We start from the raw sequence: 18,318 nt of genomic DNA on the forward strand, positions 1-18,318 counted from the left end.
ATTTTAAATGAGTTGATACTAAGATAAAATTTCGCTATTCATTCGCTCATACGCGCTCATTCGCAGTCATACGCTTATGATTCTGTATACTTTAAGTGTCTTAATTCTTCCTCTCCCGATTGGAATTATATAAAGTTACCTTTGTCTTTTGGGGCCGCACACACATTGATCACTACATTTGCTTCTAATGCACGTCACGAGTGAACAAAACTAACATACCGTATCCTTCTTGCAAGGAAGCCCTCAATCATCCACATATCTATCATTCACATTAACATAAACTCTTCCTCGTATACCTCCAGCGTATACATTAGATTAACATTATCATATCTTCAACGTGCGTCTACCACAAATAATCGAATGATTCGTTCTTGGAAATGTCTTTGGATAAGCCGTATGAAACCAACAATAACGAATTAAGAACGAACAAACTCAGCTCAACTCAAACCAGGAATTGCTTATGCTATTCATAGTACTCAAATTGCACCTGTTAGGTTTCACTTTGGGGAATTCTTTGGACACTCCGTAGACAGCGGCTACAGAAAACGTTGTTCCTCTGCCCGTTTGAAGACGTTAAATATCACAAACGCGACTACACGTTTCTACAATGGCACTACGAAGAACTACTAGCACGGTATTCTTTAGCCTACAGTTTGTAAAATGTTTTTCAGGTTCCCTAGGGTTTAGCCCTTTCCAACCATTCTAACCTTTCCATCGTATAATCAAGTATCTTTCGTAAATTTATAATAGAAAAAAAAAGAATAAAGAACGAATGCTTAAAACATGTAAAGTATTAACAAATATTCTAATAAACCATTCCACTGGAATGGAGCATTTTTCTAGCGAATTTCTACAAATTCCACCTTGCGTACACTCAAGCAACAGCTCCACCGTCGAAGAAATCGAACTCGTTAAAGGTTGTCAGATACTTCTCCCCACCCGATCCATCCGACTCGCCCATCATCATCATCATCGTCATAGTGCCATCTTGGTTCACCGGCCTCCCACCGGTACCAGTATCCACCGGGCCATAGTTGCTTTCCTTTTCGAACGACAGCCCATAGTTTTCCATCAAGTACCGGTTGCCATTGAGCTGGGAGGCCATAGCTTCGGACGCGATCGTACCGGTCGGTGATAGGTACTTCATCAGGCAGTTGGGCATCTCGTTCAGTGCCTCCTCGAACGCGCCCATGCGTTGTTCGTACTGATAAGTAGTATCCGAGGGTACCGCCGATCGACTGAGGTGGGCCAAATTGGATGGCTTCTCGAACGCATCGTCCAACTCTAGCTTGATCGCGTCCTGGCAGACTGTCATGGCTTGCTGCTCGTAGGCCTGCTTGATCGAGGTCGGCTCGGAAAAACGCCGTGCCGTCGAGGTCGCATGCTTTCCGGTCGACTGCGACTCTGTTCGGTGCAACCTCCGCCGTACGGGCGCTTCCGTCAGATTGACGGAATGGTTTTTCACGTGCTTGCGCAAGCTAGACGGATCGGTGTAGCGCTTGGTGCATCCGGGCAGCTGGCAACCGTAGGGTTTCTGCAGATAAAAAAAAATAAGGTAAACAGAGATTCAGCACAACACTGACAAACCAATGGAACCAAAAGGAAAGTCCTTACCGTATCGTAATGCGTTCGCTGGTGCTTCGCCCGGTCCGAGCTGTTGCTGAACGCCTTGATACAGCCGGCATACTGGCAGTTGTACGGACGCTCGCCGGTATGCGAACGTTGATGGATTTTCAGATTTTCCAGCCGAGAGAAAGCCTTCTCGCAGTTCGGGAACTGTGCGGATGATGTGAAAAGAGAGGGTTGTTAAAAACTAAGTTTTGCAAAGAGCCTTTGCCTTTTCGCATCTTGTTTTCCGCGGTGCCGCGGAGTTGATTGTGGAACATATGTGCATCTCCTGACGCAACGTAATTAATTCGCATAAAAACCATAACCCGGACAACGCTGCGAGTAAACACATCACGCGGCCAAGGGAAAAAAACAAACGACAGTTTTTCAGCAGATGTTCCACAACGGACCACCTCGCCGCTCCTGGCAAGGAAATGTACGAAACAAAACAAAACCAGCGCGCGGGGTAACTTACCGGACATTTGTTCGGCTTCTCGCCACTGTGCACTCGCATGTGGATCAGCAGCTTGTAGCGGGCATTGAACGGGCGAATCTGCCGGGGACAGTTCAACCAGGAGCATGCGAACTCGTCGCCCTTCTTCGGTTCCACGTGCTGCTTCTCGATGTGCTTTACGAGCTGCTGCTGATCGGGCAGCTCCATGTTGCAGTCGCTCCAGAGGCAGACGAGCGGCCCGTTCGCGTCTTCCAGCTCCGGATCGAGCCCGGCCTCATCCTGCGGTTCCCGTTTGGCGACGAGAAGCGCTTCCGGCCCGTACTCGCTACCCATCGGTGGGCTTTCCTCCCTCCAGATGTCTTTAAACTCGCGGTTAGGCTTTTCGCTGAGTTGATTCGCATCGTTGTAGTTCTCCGCCGAGTAGCTGTACGCGTCCTGGCCATGCGAGGGAATGGTGAACGAACCGGTGGTTCCGCCAGCGCCGTTAGCGCCGCCACCGTTGTACTGCTCCAGGAAGGAACTGTCGAAGTAATCCATCATTCCGTTGATCGAAGCGTCAACCTCAGGTGCGATCGATTCCTTAACCACCGGACACTGGTTCTCGAACTGCGCCCCAATCGTTCCACCGAAGGCACTTCCGATCGACGGTAGCGGTGTGCCCGGACCACAGACCGCAGACTCCAGCTCGCCGTTGTTGTGCTTCGGTGAACAATCCCCTCCATCCAGGTTCATCATGTTCAACGCGTAGGTATTATCGATCCAAGGATCCCCGGCGAACGGCGACGAGCATGGGGACTGATTCTTCGACTGGCAGTTCGCCTCGTTGTAGTTGTAATAGTCCGTCGATGTGGTGCAGAAGCTGGCCGAACTGAGCACACTGTTGCAGGTATGCGGAGTGGTCACCACCGTCGAGGCCGGTGACATCAGGAAGCTCGACGAGGACTGCAGCTTGGCGATGTACTCCGGGTCGAACTTGAAGAACAGATCACCATCACCCTTGGCACGGTTAGCCAACTGCTTGTAGCCATCTTGCTGCCCAAACGGGCCACCGGAAAACCCGTACACATTCGACGTGAAGCAGTCACGTTGCTGAACGGTGGCACTTTCCATCGTTTGATCGATCTTTCCTCCTGCGCCGTTCGACGTGCCGAAACCCGCCGTACCGTAGCAAATGTCCATCGTTTCGTCACTACCACTAAAGGCGGGATAGTTTTGCTTCACATCGAACGACTTTTGTCCGGCACCGCACAGCTCCATCGTTCCACCCATCGATGGGGTGGTGGGTGTTAACAGGGCCATTTCCGGGAGTCACTTACACCGAGCACAGATCACAAAACCGTACGTCGATCACTCGAGATAATAAAAGGAAACCGTTTCATTCAACTGGGACGGTTCGCATTTGCCCGGAACACTCTTCACGCTTATTTCTTAAACGATATTTTGGTGGAAACAAACTCACAAATTCACAAGTCCTTCAAACAGTTCTCCCACACACCACTCAACGGTCCTTTTCCATGCGAAAATTCAATTGAACCACCCAGGCAGGATTGCTGTACCGTTCTTCAAGGCGCGATCGCACTTGATCGAACACTCCACCGAAGGGATGGAAAACTGGGCCACTCTGCTGGGGGAAAGCACGTCCGCGCCGGTCTAACGTTCGACTGCGTGTGACTCCTCATCTGTGTCGTGCGCAGTCCGCGAAGTCATCCTCGACGACGATCGTGCGCATTTTTCTCTCCTGCCCTCCCTTATGCTCTCTTTCCTAGCGATTTTCCACCGCTGGTTTCCATGTGTGTGTGTGTGTGTGTTTGTATGTGCATGATCGCATCAGTACACAAGGCTCCTGGTAAGCCGGGAGTATCGCGGGAGATGATCTTCCACATCTTGGCAGAGACTCGGTAGCTCGTTTTCCCTCGTGCTTTCCCTGCGTCCCCCCCTTTTAATATCCTCTATCCTGCTTGATCCCGCGACCAAATGTGTCGCACGAAACGGCAACAAACAACAAATTGTACCACCATTCCTCCCGACCCTTCTCCATCCAAAACCAAGCGTGTCATCTCTCGTGTCACGGTATTTTTCTGTTTCCTTTCCTTCTATGTCCCTTTTCTCCCATCCCCTTCCCATCGCGTCGGATCGCTCGAATCGGGAGCGGGAAAAGGATAAAGCTAACGCTGGAAAACCCACTCATGCACGAATACGCAGCACAAAACGAAATGGTGAAAGGTTAGGTTAGGTTAAGTCACTGGGAAAACTACACACGGTCCTCGGGTGGGCATACCGTACCGTACGGAGGCCGGACGAAGGGAGGTTGACTGGTTGTTTGCTTCAAACCAGGATTCGTGCTCCACTGATATGCAGGCTGGAGAGGGAGAATCAGGAAAATTGCGTGGAAAACCCTTTCAACTTCCACCACTTCAGGTCCTCCCTGACAGACAGCGAGTTGTGCTAGGATAATCCTTTGACGTCTCCGAGAAGACGGATGGAAAATATGCCAGTAAGTGAGAAAGAGAGAGTGCCGAGCTAGTTGGGCTTGTTGGAGAAAGGAGAAGAAAGTGACTTAAATTCTAGCCATCCCCCTCCCTGTCCGCCAGAATCCTAGGATCCCCTTTCTCTACACTTGTTTATTATTTTAGCCATCTCGTTCCTTACGAGTCACTTGTCGTGATGAGCTCGATTATTGTGGTATGTCTTGTTTCTCTTCTACGTATTCTTTTCATATATTTATATATATACACATATTTCCCCGAGCTCAAACCATCGCTACCACCCGGTGTGGTCGGTTCGAATGAAAAGGCTTAAGAAAAAAATAAAATAAAGACAGTCTTCCATGCATCGGGGGAGAAAAAACGCAAAGAATTAGTTGCATGTGGGCAAACAAGAAACTCTTAAACTGGGACAATCGTTTTTGTGCCCAACTGATCGGACGGTGGACAGACTTTGCACGGCGCAGGGATGAGGAACCGGTACAGTTAGATGACGAAGGAAAACATTTGTTTTACATGCGTCCTGTTTTGGATAGTTTTGCAGGCACGATTGTTTTCTTTCCCGCGCTCGCAAAACCCGGCGATGGTTTGCAATAAATCTGAGCAAAAGGAGGCAGTGTTAAAAGATTAGTTTGCATAACGTTACAAACTGCTATAGCACTTCTTTATTCGGGCTTTCGCCGATTTCAACGAGCTAGTGTGTAAATGTAAGTGAAAAAATGTCTTAAAACTAAGGTAAAACGATCGATGGATCAAACCACCCTAAAACTGTTCTAGTTTGTTAGCCGTAACGGGGGGGCAGTAGTTAAATGGAAAATATAATTAAAAACACAAAATGCTTCCAGTGTCACAAGTCGGCAACTACATCCATTACCGTGCGAAACCGTCGCGTACCCTTCGGCCCATCCACGCCATCCTGCTGGTCAGTGTCCTGGGTACCGCGGGACCCCAGCTCCGACTCGACGATGATTTTCGATTTCCGGTTCCGCCGCTTCATGCGCTCGAGCACCTCGTACATCTCCTGTAGGGCGGGATTGCGCGCCACCATATCGTTGTAGTTGCGCTGGCTTTCTCTAATACTGTTGCTGCTGCTGCCTCCCGCATCGTTGGTGGCAGCGGGAATGTTAGGACGCCGTCGGCGAAGCGTCACCTTGCCACTCTTGATGTCCGCTATCACCGAGTCTAGACCTAAAACAACAGATTTCGGAAAATTGAAAAGGAAGGTGATTGATCAGACAGGTGGCAGGATTGCGAGATGGTGTAGCAATTGGATTACATTTCGGGTTCTTCGATTTTCGGGCGGAAAACAATCACACCGGGCAAGGGAAGCGAGTCAGAGCCAGCAGAATAGGGAATGATTTTTACATCATTAGTTCTAGTCTTATACTGCATCCTGTACATTTGTTACTCGTTATAATTGGTCCATTTTATATTAAGTAAAAAAGTGAACTATTATGATACGACATGAGGCATGTAGCATTATAGAAAAAAAACTCCAGTAAATTGTTTAATTAATTTCCCTGCCATGTCCAGTTTAAGTGTCTTTGGTCTTACATTTTGTACTACCACGTATTCTAATATAAACCAAAGATTTAGCTCCGTGCGCTGCTTTCTTTTATGAACCCATCATCCTTCAGAACTTTAAGGGAGTTCTGAGTTAGATAAATGGCTGAATGCTTTTTTTTGCAAAGGTTAGAAAGTTAAAATTCGGGATGGTAGTATATTCGTTCAAGCATGAGTATAAGTGTGGGATATTCGAAGATGGGTAAAACTAAGAAAATATCAATGCAGACGGCCTGTCAGAAATTATTCGAGTTTAAGAATCGTTTACCTTTAATTATTAAAACGCTTTTATCATACTCCAACAGTACAGAAATACTTTGAAAAAATAAAAAAACTACTACTGTCTACTACTAAACCATAATGCAATAAAATAAAACAATAATAAATTAACTAACGGTAAGTAAATCAAGAAAATAATTAGTTCAAATCATTCTCACACTTTAGAATCATACAAATTTATCTATTAAAAATTGCAATTAATTGTAATGCCTTGTTTTTGTTTTGCACCGCATTTTTGCTATTGCCATGCTCGCGAGAAGGAAACTCTCACGTTGCTCTGCAAAACAAATAAATTTCAGCAGCCGATACGTCTGGAATGACTTGATCAAGGCGATGCACCGTGACAATAAGCCCATTATTGCATCCTCCAGTGTCACAAATGCATCCTCAATTGAATCTGATTACTATGCGGACTAGATTAGAGAAGCACGAGATAATAAATGAACGTCGGGAGCAGTAGCGAAACTTGGTTCATGCAATGCAAACTGGGATGATAGAAAATGAACACTCCGCATAGCAATACGCCGGTCCGTAACGTAAGGACAACTCCAACATCCACGTTATCGTGCTGTGCACCCGGAGTCCATCAGCACAGTGCAGTTTATGCTCGCGAACTGATACGTTCTTCTATGCCGCTGGGAGAATTGTTTGACACGAAACGAAACATCGAAACAAGAGTCGCGAGTGTCGGACGTTTTAACGGGAACGGTACGATGTGCAACAAGTGTTCTTCTCCGAAGGCGGCAAGCAAGGACAAGCGGAGCCAGGAGCGCGTGCAAATAAACCGCTTTAAAATCTGTGCATCGTCGTGCTCGAATCAGTTACGTGCTACAAAGTTGGAAGCGTTTCTGAACCGAACCGCAGAAGATCCGAGTGTCGAGTGTCTCTTCACGGCGCTTGGTGCCGTACCGTGTCTCATTCGGTTTACTTTTTTTGTTTAATCCTGCAAAGTGGCACCGGTTCACAGGTGGCTTTTGACCTTCCGACTATTACCTCCTGTACGATATATACGATTGCTACCATACTTTCTCCATCGCTATTGGCCTTATTTTACTTTGGAATGGTAAAGAGAAATTTTATTAGTAAAACTTTTCCACCACACCAAAGCGGAAGATACAAAAACATTGTCCGGACGTGACGGGGTTTTTCACCACATACCAAAGCCGGGTCGAACAAGTGGAGGCGGAAAAGCATCAAAACAGCGCCGCCATAATTGATTGGATTTTCCACAACAAATATGATTATGGATCAATTTATAAATGGAATGTGGTTTGCCGGATATCTTGCCAGGGAGACAGTGTATCGGAAGGGAAAACGAACAAAAACGACCGTATGCTTTAAAACGATGCAAGCATATCCATTACCATTTCAAGGGATATCTTGGAGAAGTCCTTTAACAACTTTGTTTCAAGTTGAATGGTATCAAATTGGAAAATGTTACCTATATGCCTATGGAAGGCCAACTTAAAACCAACTTTAATCGGACATTAAAGCCATGCTTCACGAGTGTTTGACATACATATTCTACTCTTCGTTGTTCGTATCGGAAAACAAACCACCTTCCTCCAATGATTCGACATCCGCCTATGAAGAGCATGATTTTCCGGTCTTCTCATTCCACCACGCCAAAGCGGATACAGCGCACGGTCGGGTCGAGCCGGTTGGCATTCTCTGCCATCCATCCTCTTGGCGGCAGATCCTATATTTTCCCGATTGAACACAAACCATCGGATGGTTCATTATCGGGCACGGTGAAGGCATACAATAATAAGGCAACCATCACACACAACAGTGTCAACCAAGGCACACAAACACTGGGACCGTATCACGCTGCGGGAAAAGTAGGGGAAAATTAGGTTTTCGGACGAAACGCATCCAAGGGATGGGATAATGGGCTAGCTGGGGAAAGAGTGCAGCGAGGAAAGTGCGTAACACAGCTTTTCGCGTCCTGTCTCCATGATGAGGCAGTGTTTCGCTCACCAGCGCAGAGGGGAGAAAACAACACACGACCTATGGTGGCCAGGAGGGACAGGAAAGCTTAGCATGCTTGGCAAACGAAAACACCGAGGGAAGTGAAAGCGAACGGAAACTGTGGGGGGGTGCGTATCCCCTTTTTCCGCGAGTCGAACTGGTCGGTCTAGGCAAATGTCCTTCATTTCGTGCGATCGATAGTATGAGACAGAGATAGATATAGGCACCTACCTGTTGCTGCGTGTGGACTATTTACATTCGTTATTGCTACGTGATTTAATTTCTGCTTCGAAATAGCTTCGCTCAACCCAAGCACCTGCTGTTCGGTGCCCGATTCGCCTGCCGGGATTAGATGCTTGCTGTTAGCGAAATTGTTAGCTGGTAGTGGTGGCGGAGGCGGCGGCGGTGGCAGTGGGGGTGGTGGTGGTGGTGGTAGGAGTGCCGGTGCTGGCGCTGCGTGCGATGACAGTGAGGAACCGGCTGGGGTTCGCGGACCGGTGACACTGCAGAGGCTCATCATGGAAACCATGGGATTCTCGCAGTCGAGAACCTCCGGCACCCGGTCTTGGCGAAGCTCCTGGAGCCGGCTGACCCTGAGCTGTTGGCGTAGCGTTTGCACCTCCTCTTCGGCCCGCTCTGCCCGTGCCAGCGCCTCATCCAGCTGCTGCCGGAGCCGCTCTACCTCCAGCTCGAGTCCGACGATCTGATCATTCGTCTTGCGCTCATGTTCCTCACTCATGAGGCTTTTCTGTATGTGTGCGTGTATGTATTGCAGGGCGCCGCCGGGCGCGGGAACATGGAAGGAAGGGAATCGCGATGAGAAACCGCGACGAGGAAAATGTCCCGTTGGACTCGAAGTACTACAACATCGCTAGGAGGCGGATAACTTATGGCACACATTTTTGGAGGCTACTTGCTTGGCGAACTATTTATTCGGCCATCGGTAGGCGAAAGGAATTCGTGCATAATTTCGATGCTGTTCGTCCGGTTAGACGGGTGCACAAGTGATGCCCCAAATTAGCTGACGATCTTAGCGAAAGTTTTGAAGAATCAAAATTTTGCCTCTTGTGCAAAGCGTTAGCACTAATAAAATGTTAAAGCACGCACTTGTTGGCTGTTCGCGATACGTTAATAAATCTACTTGTTACAATCTGTCTTAATTTAAACAGCTCAAAAGTCGTGATATCAAGCCTCGTGAAAACAGATTTTAATTACAATAGTATTAAAAAACAAAGTTAACCATCCACCATCGATTTAAGTAATTTTTTATAGTATAGCATAGAAGTTGTAGTTCTTCAGTTGCGTTCGTATGCAGGTAAAAACCAAATACCGCTTTATACAGATTTCTTTTTATAAAAATATGTTTTTAAAACTTACATATTCGATAAACTGAGCTTCGTAAGTTTTACGCTGCAGCTCAATCTCTGATCGCATCATTTGAATTTCCTCGTTAGTGGTCGTTTTGGCATCCACCGAATCGCGATTCTGCCTCGCCAAATGGTCTCGCTCTCGCTGGACCTGGATGAAGGAGTTTTCGAGCCTGAATGCAGAAGCGTGGAAGAAAAACAGTTTTACTCGAATTTCTAGCTTGCTATGTTGGGTAACCGTACCTCTTGCTGGTGTCGATGGATTCGAGCATATTTCTGGACATTAGTCGCGCCACTTTGTTCAGTTCGACATTTTCATCCCGCAACTTTTTCATCTCTTCCTCTTGTTGTTGTTTCTATGGTAAAAAAGGAGAATAAAATACTGTAGCACATGCTTACTACGTTCACACGTTCCGAGTCATGCTTACACTTTCAAGCAGTTCGGAGATTTTCTCGTTCGCTTCGTACTGCTGCAGCTCGAGATTGTTCAGGTAGGACTTTAGCTTCTCCATCTCGTCGTCCACCTCGACCGCTTTCGCCCCGGAACCCGCTGTTCGCCCCTCGGCCACAGTAGGAACGGGGGACAAAACCGCATTCACTTCGGCCACCGGTTCATCGTCACTTTCGGCACCGTCTACGGTCGATTCGCCACCGAGAGTCGCAGCGGGAATGATTTCGGACAGCTTCCGTCGCAGCCGACGGTTTTTCTCGGTAAAAGCCGCCAGCTCTCGCTTGGAGCCTTCCAGCGTTGCAATCAGCTGGCGCACGTTGTGATTCAGCTGTTCGTTCGCGTGCTCAAGGTGTTCGTTGCGTTTTGTTACTGCAAACAAAAGGGACACTAATCAAAATTTATCTGCCCTGCGTGTCGCACGTTTGTCGCCGCTTACACTTTTCAAAACTCTCTATCAAACGGTTGTGGCTTTCCTTCAGCTGAACGTAGTCGGAAGGCGTGCTGGCACCGGCCGTGGGTTCCGTTTCCGGTGGCGGGGGAGCAAATGAACCGAGCATGCTGCGCGTGAACGACGGTTCATCGTCGTTGATCGAAGCCGAAGCCGAACCGACGTTCGACGACGAGTTGGACGATGAACCACCGCCTCCGGAAATGTACAGGTGGAGCGATGTTTTCCGTCTCGGTATCGGAATGCTGCTCCGTTTTGATGGCGATGTTTGCGAGATGTCCATAGCGCTTCGGGGAAGGGTTGAGATTTTTTATTTATCCTGCTGTGATTCTCTCGGTTAGGAAGCTAGCAGACAGTCTCCTGTCGTGAAAGAAATTAAAGGTAAAACGAAAGGAAACATTAGTGGACCATCTTAATTTATCTATTTAAAAAGGGATGCAGAGTTGCAAAGTTCTAACGCTCATTGTTCCCTTCAAATATTCATCCACAAACTGTCGTATGTCGTAAGATATTTTTTATGTTATTTTAATATTAAAAATAAATATTAGCTGAAATCATCGAGTGAATGAGTTACAAAAAGGCAACCAGTATAAAGAAACATTTTACTACGACCATAGTGACTACATATGTTTTCACATTGAACGAACGTTGAAAAACAATGAGTAACGTTCTGAAACAAAAGTCCATTCTTTGATCTTCTGTTTGGCTGTTTCTGAATCATTTGTTAAATCTACGATTCGATTTGCAATTCCACGAAATAACAATGCAATGTACAAGATGTAGAAAGGCTCATGGCGATAAGATAACTGCTTTTGGGTTGAATCAATTATAAGTTTAGACCAAACAAGCTCGTGTAAGTGATTCGATGCAAGGCAATGTAAATCAACTAAAAAATATTGAGCCAATATTTAATTTTACCAAAAACATTTGGCTGAGAAAACAGTTTATGAGGAAGGTTCCATTTCCAACAAGTAAAAACAACAAAAAATAACCATGAACTTCATCGAAAACAGCTAAAGAAGTTGTTTTGTTTTACTGCATTCCGGAGCAGTCACGACCAAAAACAACCACATGACGCCACGTTCGTCACAGAGCCGGTGAGCCAAGACGCCAGCCAAGACTTCCAACTGGTCAGCTTGAGAAGTGGTGTAGGTTTGTGGCTGTGCAAAGAATACTGTAGCCAACGGGTAATCGTAAACTACTGCTCAATTATTCATTGACCAAATGCGGATTCGACCCACGCAAAACGGCACCGCTTACGGTCTACGTTCGTCAAGACTTTACAGACTTCCGCCGGCTAGTAGTTTTGGCACAAGAGGTGGCACTGCGTGGTCCAACTTCGATGAAGTTATTCTTACAATCAAATGACTCATGTGGAACTGGTAGTCAACACTGGGCGAGCACAGCCTATTGGAGCAAGGCTAACCTGATGGGGAGCGGAAGTAGTATACTGTGCGAAACAAAGCTCAATGTAACCCTTTTCCTTAATCCCGTCAACATGTGTACTTTGTGCAACAACAGACACACAAGTATGAAGCACAAAGAAGAAGTTGTTATTTAAAGATAAGCTGAATTTTGTTTATCTTTGAACGAGATTCCAGATTGTTTCGATATGTTTTTGCACGAGCGGGTTTCACTTGAGTTCTTGTTATGTGCATTATTAATGTGCTCTACAAGTTAACAAATCCATACGTGAAGAAAAGTAGTCCAACGCAGATGGCGAACAAGAGAAAGGACCCGTTTGACCCTTGGGTTGAAGAGTCATTTCAGAAGGGAAAGGTACATGAAAAAGCATACGGGAAAAAATAACAATCGCGAACTGAGGGCTTAAGAAAACGAAAACCGTACACCGAGTGAATGACTTTACCACAAAGGTAGAACTTTCTCCCACTTATAGTCAGAAACGTATGCATGAAACAATGCATCAACGATGGTTGGATTCCCATATCGTGGAGCATGTTAAACATCTTATCAGTTTGGTTCGCGAGATGTAATCATTAAAACAATAATATTTGTTGCAATTTCATGTATAACTCGCCATCCAACATTGTAGTTACCAATGTTTTTGCTTTCCGGGTCGTTGCGTTAGCACTTTAAAACACAGGTGGTTGCAGCACCAACAAGCTAATCCACTCCACTAATATGCTCGAAATCTATCAATATCACTACTAATATGTTTGCTTTAAAAACGGTTTCTAGACGACATTACCTTACTGGACACAGTATTTAACTTAAAACAACTTGATTCCTACATCCAGATCGATACACTTTTAAAGGGCTAAGCAAAACAGGTGTGATTTGGAAGTCTTCTGTAAACAAAGCCCAAATCCGTACTGTAAGCTTGGCCAATGATGAAGAAAACTCGATAAATCACTTGCACTAGAGCACAGATACGAAACGACACAAAACACTAGACCTTAAGACAGCGGATTTACTAACGTTGAAATCTTATTCTGTTTGCATTTTATTTGCAAATGCACAATGAACATTGCACTGCGCTGCTTAAGCTTCTTGCGTGGTATGCGCCATCCACGTCTATACTGGAGGCAATAAAAATACAAAACAAAAATGACAACAAAGTGACAGTGTGAGAAAGGGCCAGCAATGGTTCTCTGAACTGTTGACCAAAATTACCAAATTGTTTGTAACTTTTTAAAACTGGAACCTATCTTTACATGTGACCCCTCAAATGAAAAGTCTTTTCAGGACACACAACTTGTGAAACAAAAGATCTTTCTGTCTTTTTTAGTTTTTGAGAAAACTAATTGTTTGGAAAAGAGACAGCACTCTACCGGGAACAAGGTTGATAAACCTCGAATACTGAAACGCAAAAATTTTCCGAATTGTCAATAACTATTGATTCTTTCAACCGATTTTCACAATTGTCCCCTTAAATGAAAGGTCTTTTCAAGACGCGTAACTTTGTTGAAGCTAAATTTTACCATAGTTTCTTGTTTTTTATAAAAAAAACCACAGATAGGTGAGCTAGTGGCGGGTCATGCAAACCTGAACCTGTGAATAAAACAGCTCTCATGGGGTCATGATGCCTCAGCGGCCTAAAGAGTTGAATGTCTGAAATACGTTAGATGTATTGTAATATCCTTCAAAATGGACACAAAGTACCAATTTTCTTATCTATTGCTGCAATCTAGCTTCAAAAACATCACATTAGCCATTATAGCCCGAGTTGGTTTTTGTAAAATTGTTATCATAGCATCAAACATGTTCATTCCGCGATAAAGCTCCCGGCGGAGAAGTGCGAAAAAAACATTAAAAGGACTTGCTTCAGTGTTTCAGTGACCACGACGAATTCAGTTTGAATGACAACGCTGTCATATTTGATCTTGAAGCAAAATAAATGCCTTATTCTGAATATTTCTCAAAATGGGCTGGAGTGTTCGTGTTGTTTGAATATAATTAGAAGAATAATGTCAAATATGCTCATATTCTTACGTAAATCATTCAATGAGTTAAACAAATCATATGAAAAATTCGCAAGTATTGGGATTCGGATTCGGAGATCCGGATCTCCAAATGGATTTGAATCGAAAGATTGGAATACCAACCGGGAATCGATTTTCCCAACACTATAGTCATTTACCGATTCATTACCGTTTAGCTCACGAGATCTCTGGTACGTGTCTTCGCTAGCATGATGTTTTTAGCGCCCTCTATTTATATTTTGTGTAGGCTTTTTGAATAATTCGTTTCTTCATACGAAAACGATTGCATTCCATCAAACCTAAAGAAAATTAGCAAGACATCAATTCAGTATTGTTATTTGCTTAAAAACAGGTATGAAAATCTGTATGCATTGTGTATCCCAAGACTTTGACAATTCGAAAAAGTCACACTCTCATACCTAACACAAGTTTTTGATAACTAGCAAGTAAAGCAAGGGACAAGATAAAGCAAGCTTTAATGAATTTGATTATTATAACACAACTGCGGATTCAATATGCATTACATAACCTCAAGTGCGCAAGACGTGTATGCAAAGTCGAACGAAACATTAGGCAAACGTCGCACTCGCACGCTCTTGAAACGGCTCGACGGTAACTTCAACGATGGCAAGTACGATGAACTGCATGTGAATTAGGCTGCCCCATTTTGTCATCCACGTTATGGAGCTCAACCATTTGTTGCTCTGATTTAGTATCGACCATATCGGCTGCAATGTTAGCAAATTTAAACTTGTCTTAAACTACCGTCACTCCAATTTAATAGTGCGTATAACCGACATGGAACTTCGTGCAAGACATATTGGTCTGAAGGAAAGTAAAACTCTTGCTCGTAACCTAGTTGGAGCTTTCAAATATTGCAATGAAAAATGAGACTGATCCCCCGACATGCGTATTGGGAACCGTGCTCAAATTCTCTCACGAAATCATCATGTTTTTGAATGAAACCATTTTCTGCAGTTTGTTTCCGAATGACTGACAGACGAGTTATGAACCGTTTGGAAATCGTTTTATGATCGAATGGTAGACATAAAGCATTGATTATATTTTTCTTTTTTTGAACTAGAGAAACAAGTAGCAGTTGGGCCACTATATTTTCAGTTTCATTCCCATGTTGCAACATTTAAAGAGCGTGCAAGTGCACATAAAAGTTACGGAGCAAAGCTGAAACGATTGATGTCTACTTCTGGGCAGAAGTCGGAGAAACCGGTGGCATTTCGGTGGGATAAGGTTGTGGGGCAACTTCTCATCGGTTGCCCCCGCTTTCTTTCCATTTCAGGGAGCCCTTACGCGCTCACTTTCTTTTCCGGCCCTTTCGGTGAATGTTATTTTTTTCTTTTGTACCCGGCTGCTTTCCGTTTCGATAGTGGGTGTGTGTACTGAAAAAGAACGAAACAGGTAAAAACACGATTTATTTAGGCGGGAAAGATATCAAATTGATGAGTAATAATTTCCAATCTTAGTGATCACTTCGTGCATTTTTTTAATTCAGGACCATTTTGCAGTCTACTGGTAACTGCTTCCATAAAAATTGAAAAGATAGAGGTTCAAAAATAGTTATTTACAAAAAAATATGGATTAAATTTGAGTTAAAAAACAACATTACACAGTGAAAGCAGGAAGAAGATGATTAACACTAAACAAATGAAAAGAATAGAAATTTTGGAGCTGTACTCACACGAAAATAACACTAAACTCGAACAGAAAAAAACACTAAACCCCTGAATGAACTTGATTTTAAACCAGCGAAGATAATTTAAAATGTAGTGAACATTTCAAGAATCGTGCAGGTCATATAAAAGCTTTGAATAGGTAAAAAACTGGAAAAGCTACTTTAAACTATAATGAACTTTACTATAGTTACATTTAAATTTTACAAATATAACAAATTTTCAAATCTAATGGAGCATTCGACAGGAAAGCGAATGTTCCACTTTTTGCTAATTTGCCAATTTATAATGAATGTTTTTGATCAAATATCAACAAATTTATTTATTGTGTTATGCAAGATACTTTCACGAGTCCTTTTATTATTCATACTTAATTTGACCAGCCGTAGCAGATGTAATAAATAAAAGAGAAGTTTTACATGTGTCGTTTCCAATAACTCATCTTTAATTGATACTGGTTAATTTTATCATGAAAATATGATAAATATGACAGATTCCACGGGGACAAATTGTAGCAGAAGAAACGTAAGCTTGATTTCATAGTAAAAATCAACTAGTCCGTAAAGAGCATACCAGCAGCCATAATGTTCCTGTATTGAAGCCGGTAACCAATAGTAAAAAGGATTCGAACCGAACCACTACTGCAGCGGCAAAGCGGAATTTTCGCAACAGTAGTCGCGTAAACATGGCCGCTCGAAAGAGTGTGTTTAGCGAGAAGTAATTCGGTGAAACATGCTCCCCAAAATGCACGCATGTTTTCCTTTTGCATAGTACGCATGCTTTTCCCTACCCCTGCGTGTACCTTTTTCCTCCGCCGCCGCCCATCTCTTTGACGCCCTTTCGGGATCGGAACACTTTCCCATTACGCATTCCCACGGCCGGACGGAACAAACCAAGCCGGTGCCCTGGAGAAAGGAGAAAGAAAATGAGAGCAGGAGAGAGAATTTCGCCCCCCATTTACCTTCCCTCCACCACCCCCACGCTGTGGGCGCAGTTTTGCTTCCATTTTGCGCCTTCGAAAACACCCCATTTGGGGGGCGTGGTGGTAGCGGTGGAGCCTGATGGAAAGGGGGGCCTTCGAAGCTTCGGCTTCGGGTTTGCGGTTCACGTTTTTCTCTTCTTCTTACCCTGCTGGTGGTCGTGTCTCGTGGAGCGCCCGACACTTGCTGCGCGAACGACCGGCCAGCCAGTCCGAGACGAGAATCCCTGGCGAACAGACGACGCCGACGACGACGACGACGACGACGATTCGCGTACAGCACTATTCTCGCTGGCAGGCGCCTCCATCGCTCCGGCTACCAGCGTCCTGGATGCCATCCATCGGCCATCTTTGTTTCGTGCGTGAATTTTTCCGTTTGGTCCACCATTGTTTGCTCCCCAAAAGCTGGCGCTGAGCCTTGGTCGTTTTTCCACGGAAAAGCGCTTCCTCCGTACGGTATTAGCTCCTCCCCACCACCCAACATCAACGCAAGCCCAAGCAGACCGTTTATAGCTGCGATTAAAGAAAAGCCATCATTCCTCGCGAGTGACGGGGTTGTGTTTTTCGCGATTTGTGCGATGTTAAGTGCACGGGTGCATTCGAATCCAGCAGATGCAGTGATGTACGACCCGTTTGCTTGAATGGTTTTCCGCTAGTGGCAGCGAGTTTTTTCTTTAGTTTTCATGGTATCAGTTTCTTGCGTTCAAACTCCCTTTCGGTCTCCCCCGTTTAGTTTTTGGGCGCGGTTTTTCCGATAGTTTTTCCTACGCTCGGTACAAGTGAAGTGCAGTGTGGAAGCGAGACATCCATAAAGAAAAAAGAAAATGCCCCTGCCTACTAACATGGGCCAGTGTTTTAACCAACGTTGAACATGAAAAGAGATACCGAATGGAAATAAAGAGAGCATAAGATAAGGGGAGAGTAAAAGTAGCGTAGCCTGGGTTGTGATAGCAGAGCAATTGGCAAATTAAAAAAAATATAAATTTAAAAAAGTGGTGAATTATGCAAGCAAATGTCCTGTGATAGTGTGCAAAGTAGTTTAAAATCATAATCCGTGTGTGCGACGACAATAATTGTGTTCCAAGGAAGGGAAACGTCCGCCATCGCAGGAGCACCTTCGTTTCCATAGCAATGAGAACCTACTGATACCCGATCGAGTGTGCTTGTGTGGATTGCCGGAAAAGCAGTTAAGTTTTCCTTTCGTTTATTAACACGTTCGGTTCGGAGATTCTTGTGGCTTGTTTGATTTCTACGCCGCAGTACACGAAGCACCGACAGCTAAAGCCCAACAACGTGGGCCGCCATTACGCGCCGCGAGTCATGTGCTACTGACCGCCATTTTGGAAAAGTTCTAGTGCTCCTAGCAAGAACTCGCAGCATTGTACATCTGCCCCCGCAGCCCTTTGTCGGTGGAAAATGACGGCCGCCATTTCGGTGCGCGAGGATTCGCGAAGTGAAACTTGTGCGTGTGTAAGACGCCCGGCAGGAGGTACCCGGGAGCTGGGTGGCACTGTACGGTCCTCAAGGACTCACAGTTTATCCACCGCGGTGGGTGGCGGAACGGTGGTGGTGGAGGAGCGCGAG

General features: G+C 45.1%; 2 protein-coding genes across 2 annotated transcripts; both read right to left on the bottom strand.

Annotated features, from left to right (window-relative positions):
* Positions 1-874: 874 nt before the first annotated feature.
* LOC131284494 (uncharacterized) lies at positions 875-3,361 on the bottom strand. Its single transcript, XM_058313353.1, has 3 exons — positions 2,084-3,361; positions 1,615-1,776; positions 875-1,534 (listed from the first exon to the last, which is right to left on the bottom strand). Exons 1-3 carry the CDS (start codon positions 3,359-3,361, stop codon positions 875-877), a joined length of 2,100 nt encoding a protein of 699 aa, XP_058169336.1.
* A 1,999-nt stretch (positions 3,362-5,360) lies between these two features.
* LOC131287159 (shootin-1-like) lies at positions 5,361-10,979 on the bottom strand. The gene is made up of 6 exons (XM_058316183.1): positions 10,613-10,979; positions 10,154-10,545; positions 9,969-10,081; positions 9,736-9,898; positions 8,590-9,106; positions 5,361-5,733 (listed from the first exon to the last, which is right to left on the bottom strand). Exons 1-6 carry the CDS (start codon positions 10,905-10,907, stop codon positions 5,393-5,395), a joined length of 1,821 nt encoding a protein of 606 aa, XP_058172166.1. The 5' UTR covers positions 10,908-10,979; the 3' UTR covers positions 5,361-5,392.
* Positions 10,980-18,318: the final 7,339 nt, after the last annotated feature.

This window comes from Anopheles ziemanni, chromosome 3 (genome assembly GCF_943734765.1).
Source record: "Anopheles ziemanni chromosome 3, idAnoZiCoDA_A2_x.2, whole genome shotgun sequence".
Classification (NCBI taxonomy): Eukaryota; Metazoa; Arthropoda; class Insecta; order Diptera; family Culicidae; genus Anopheles; species Anopheles ziemanni.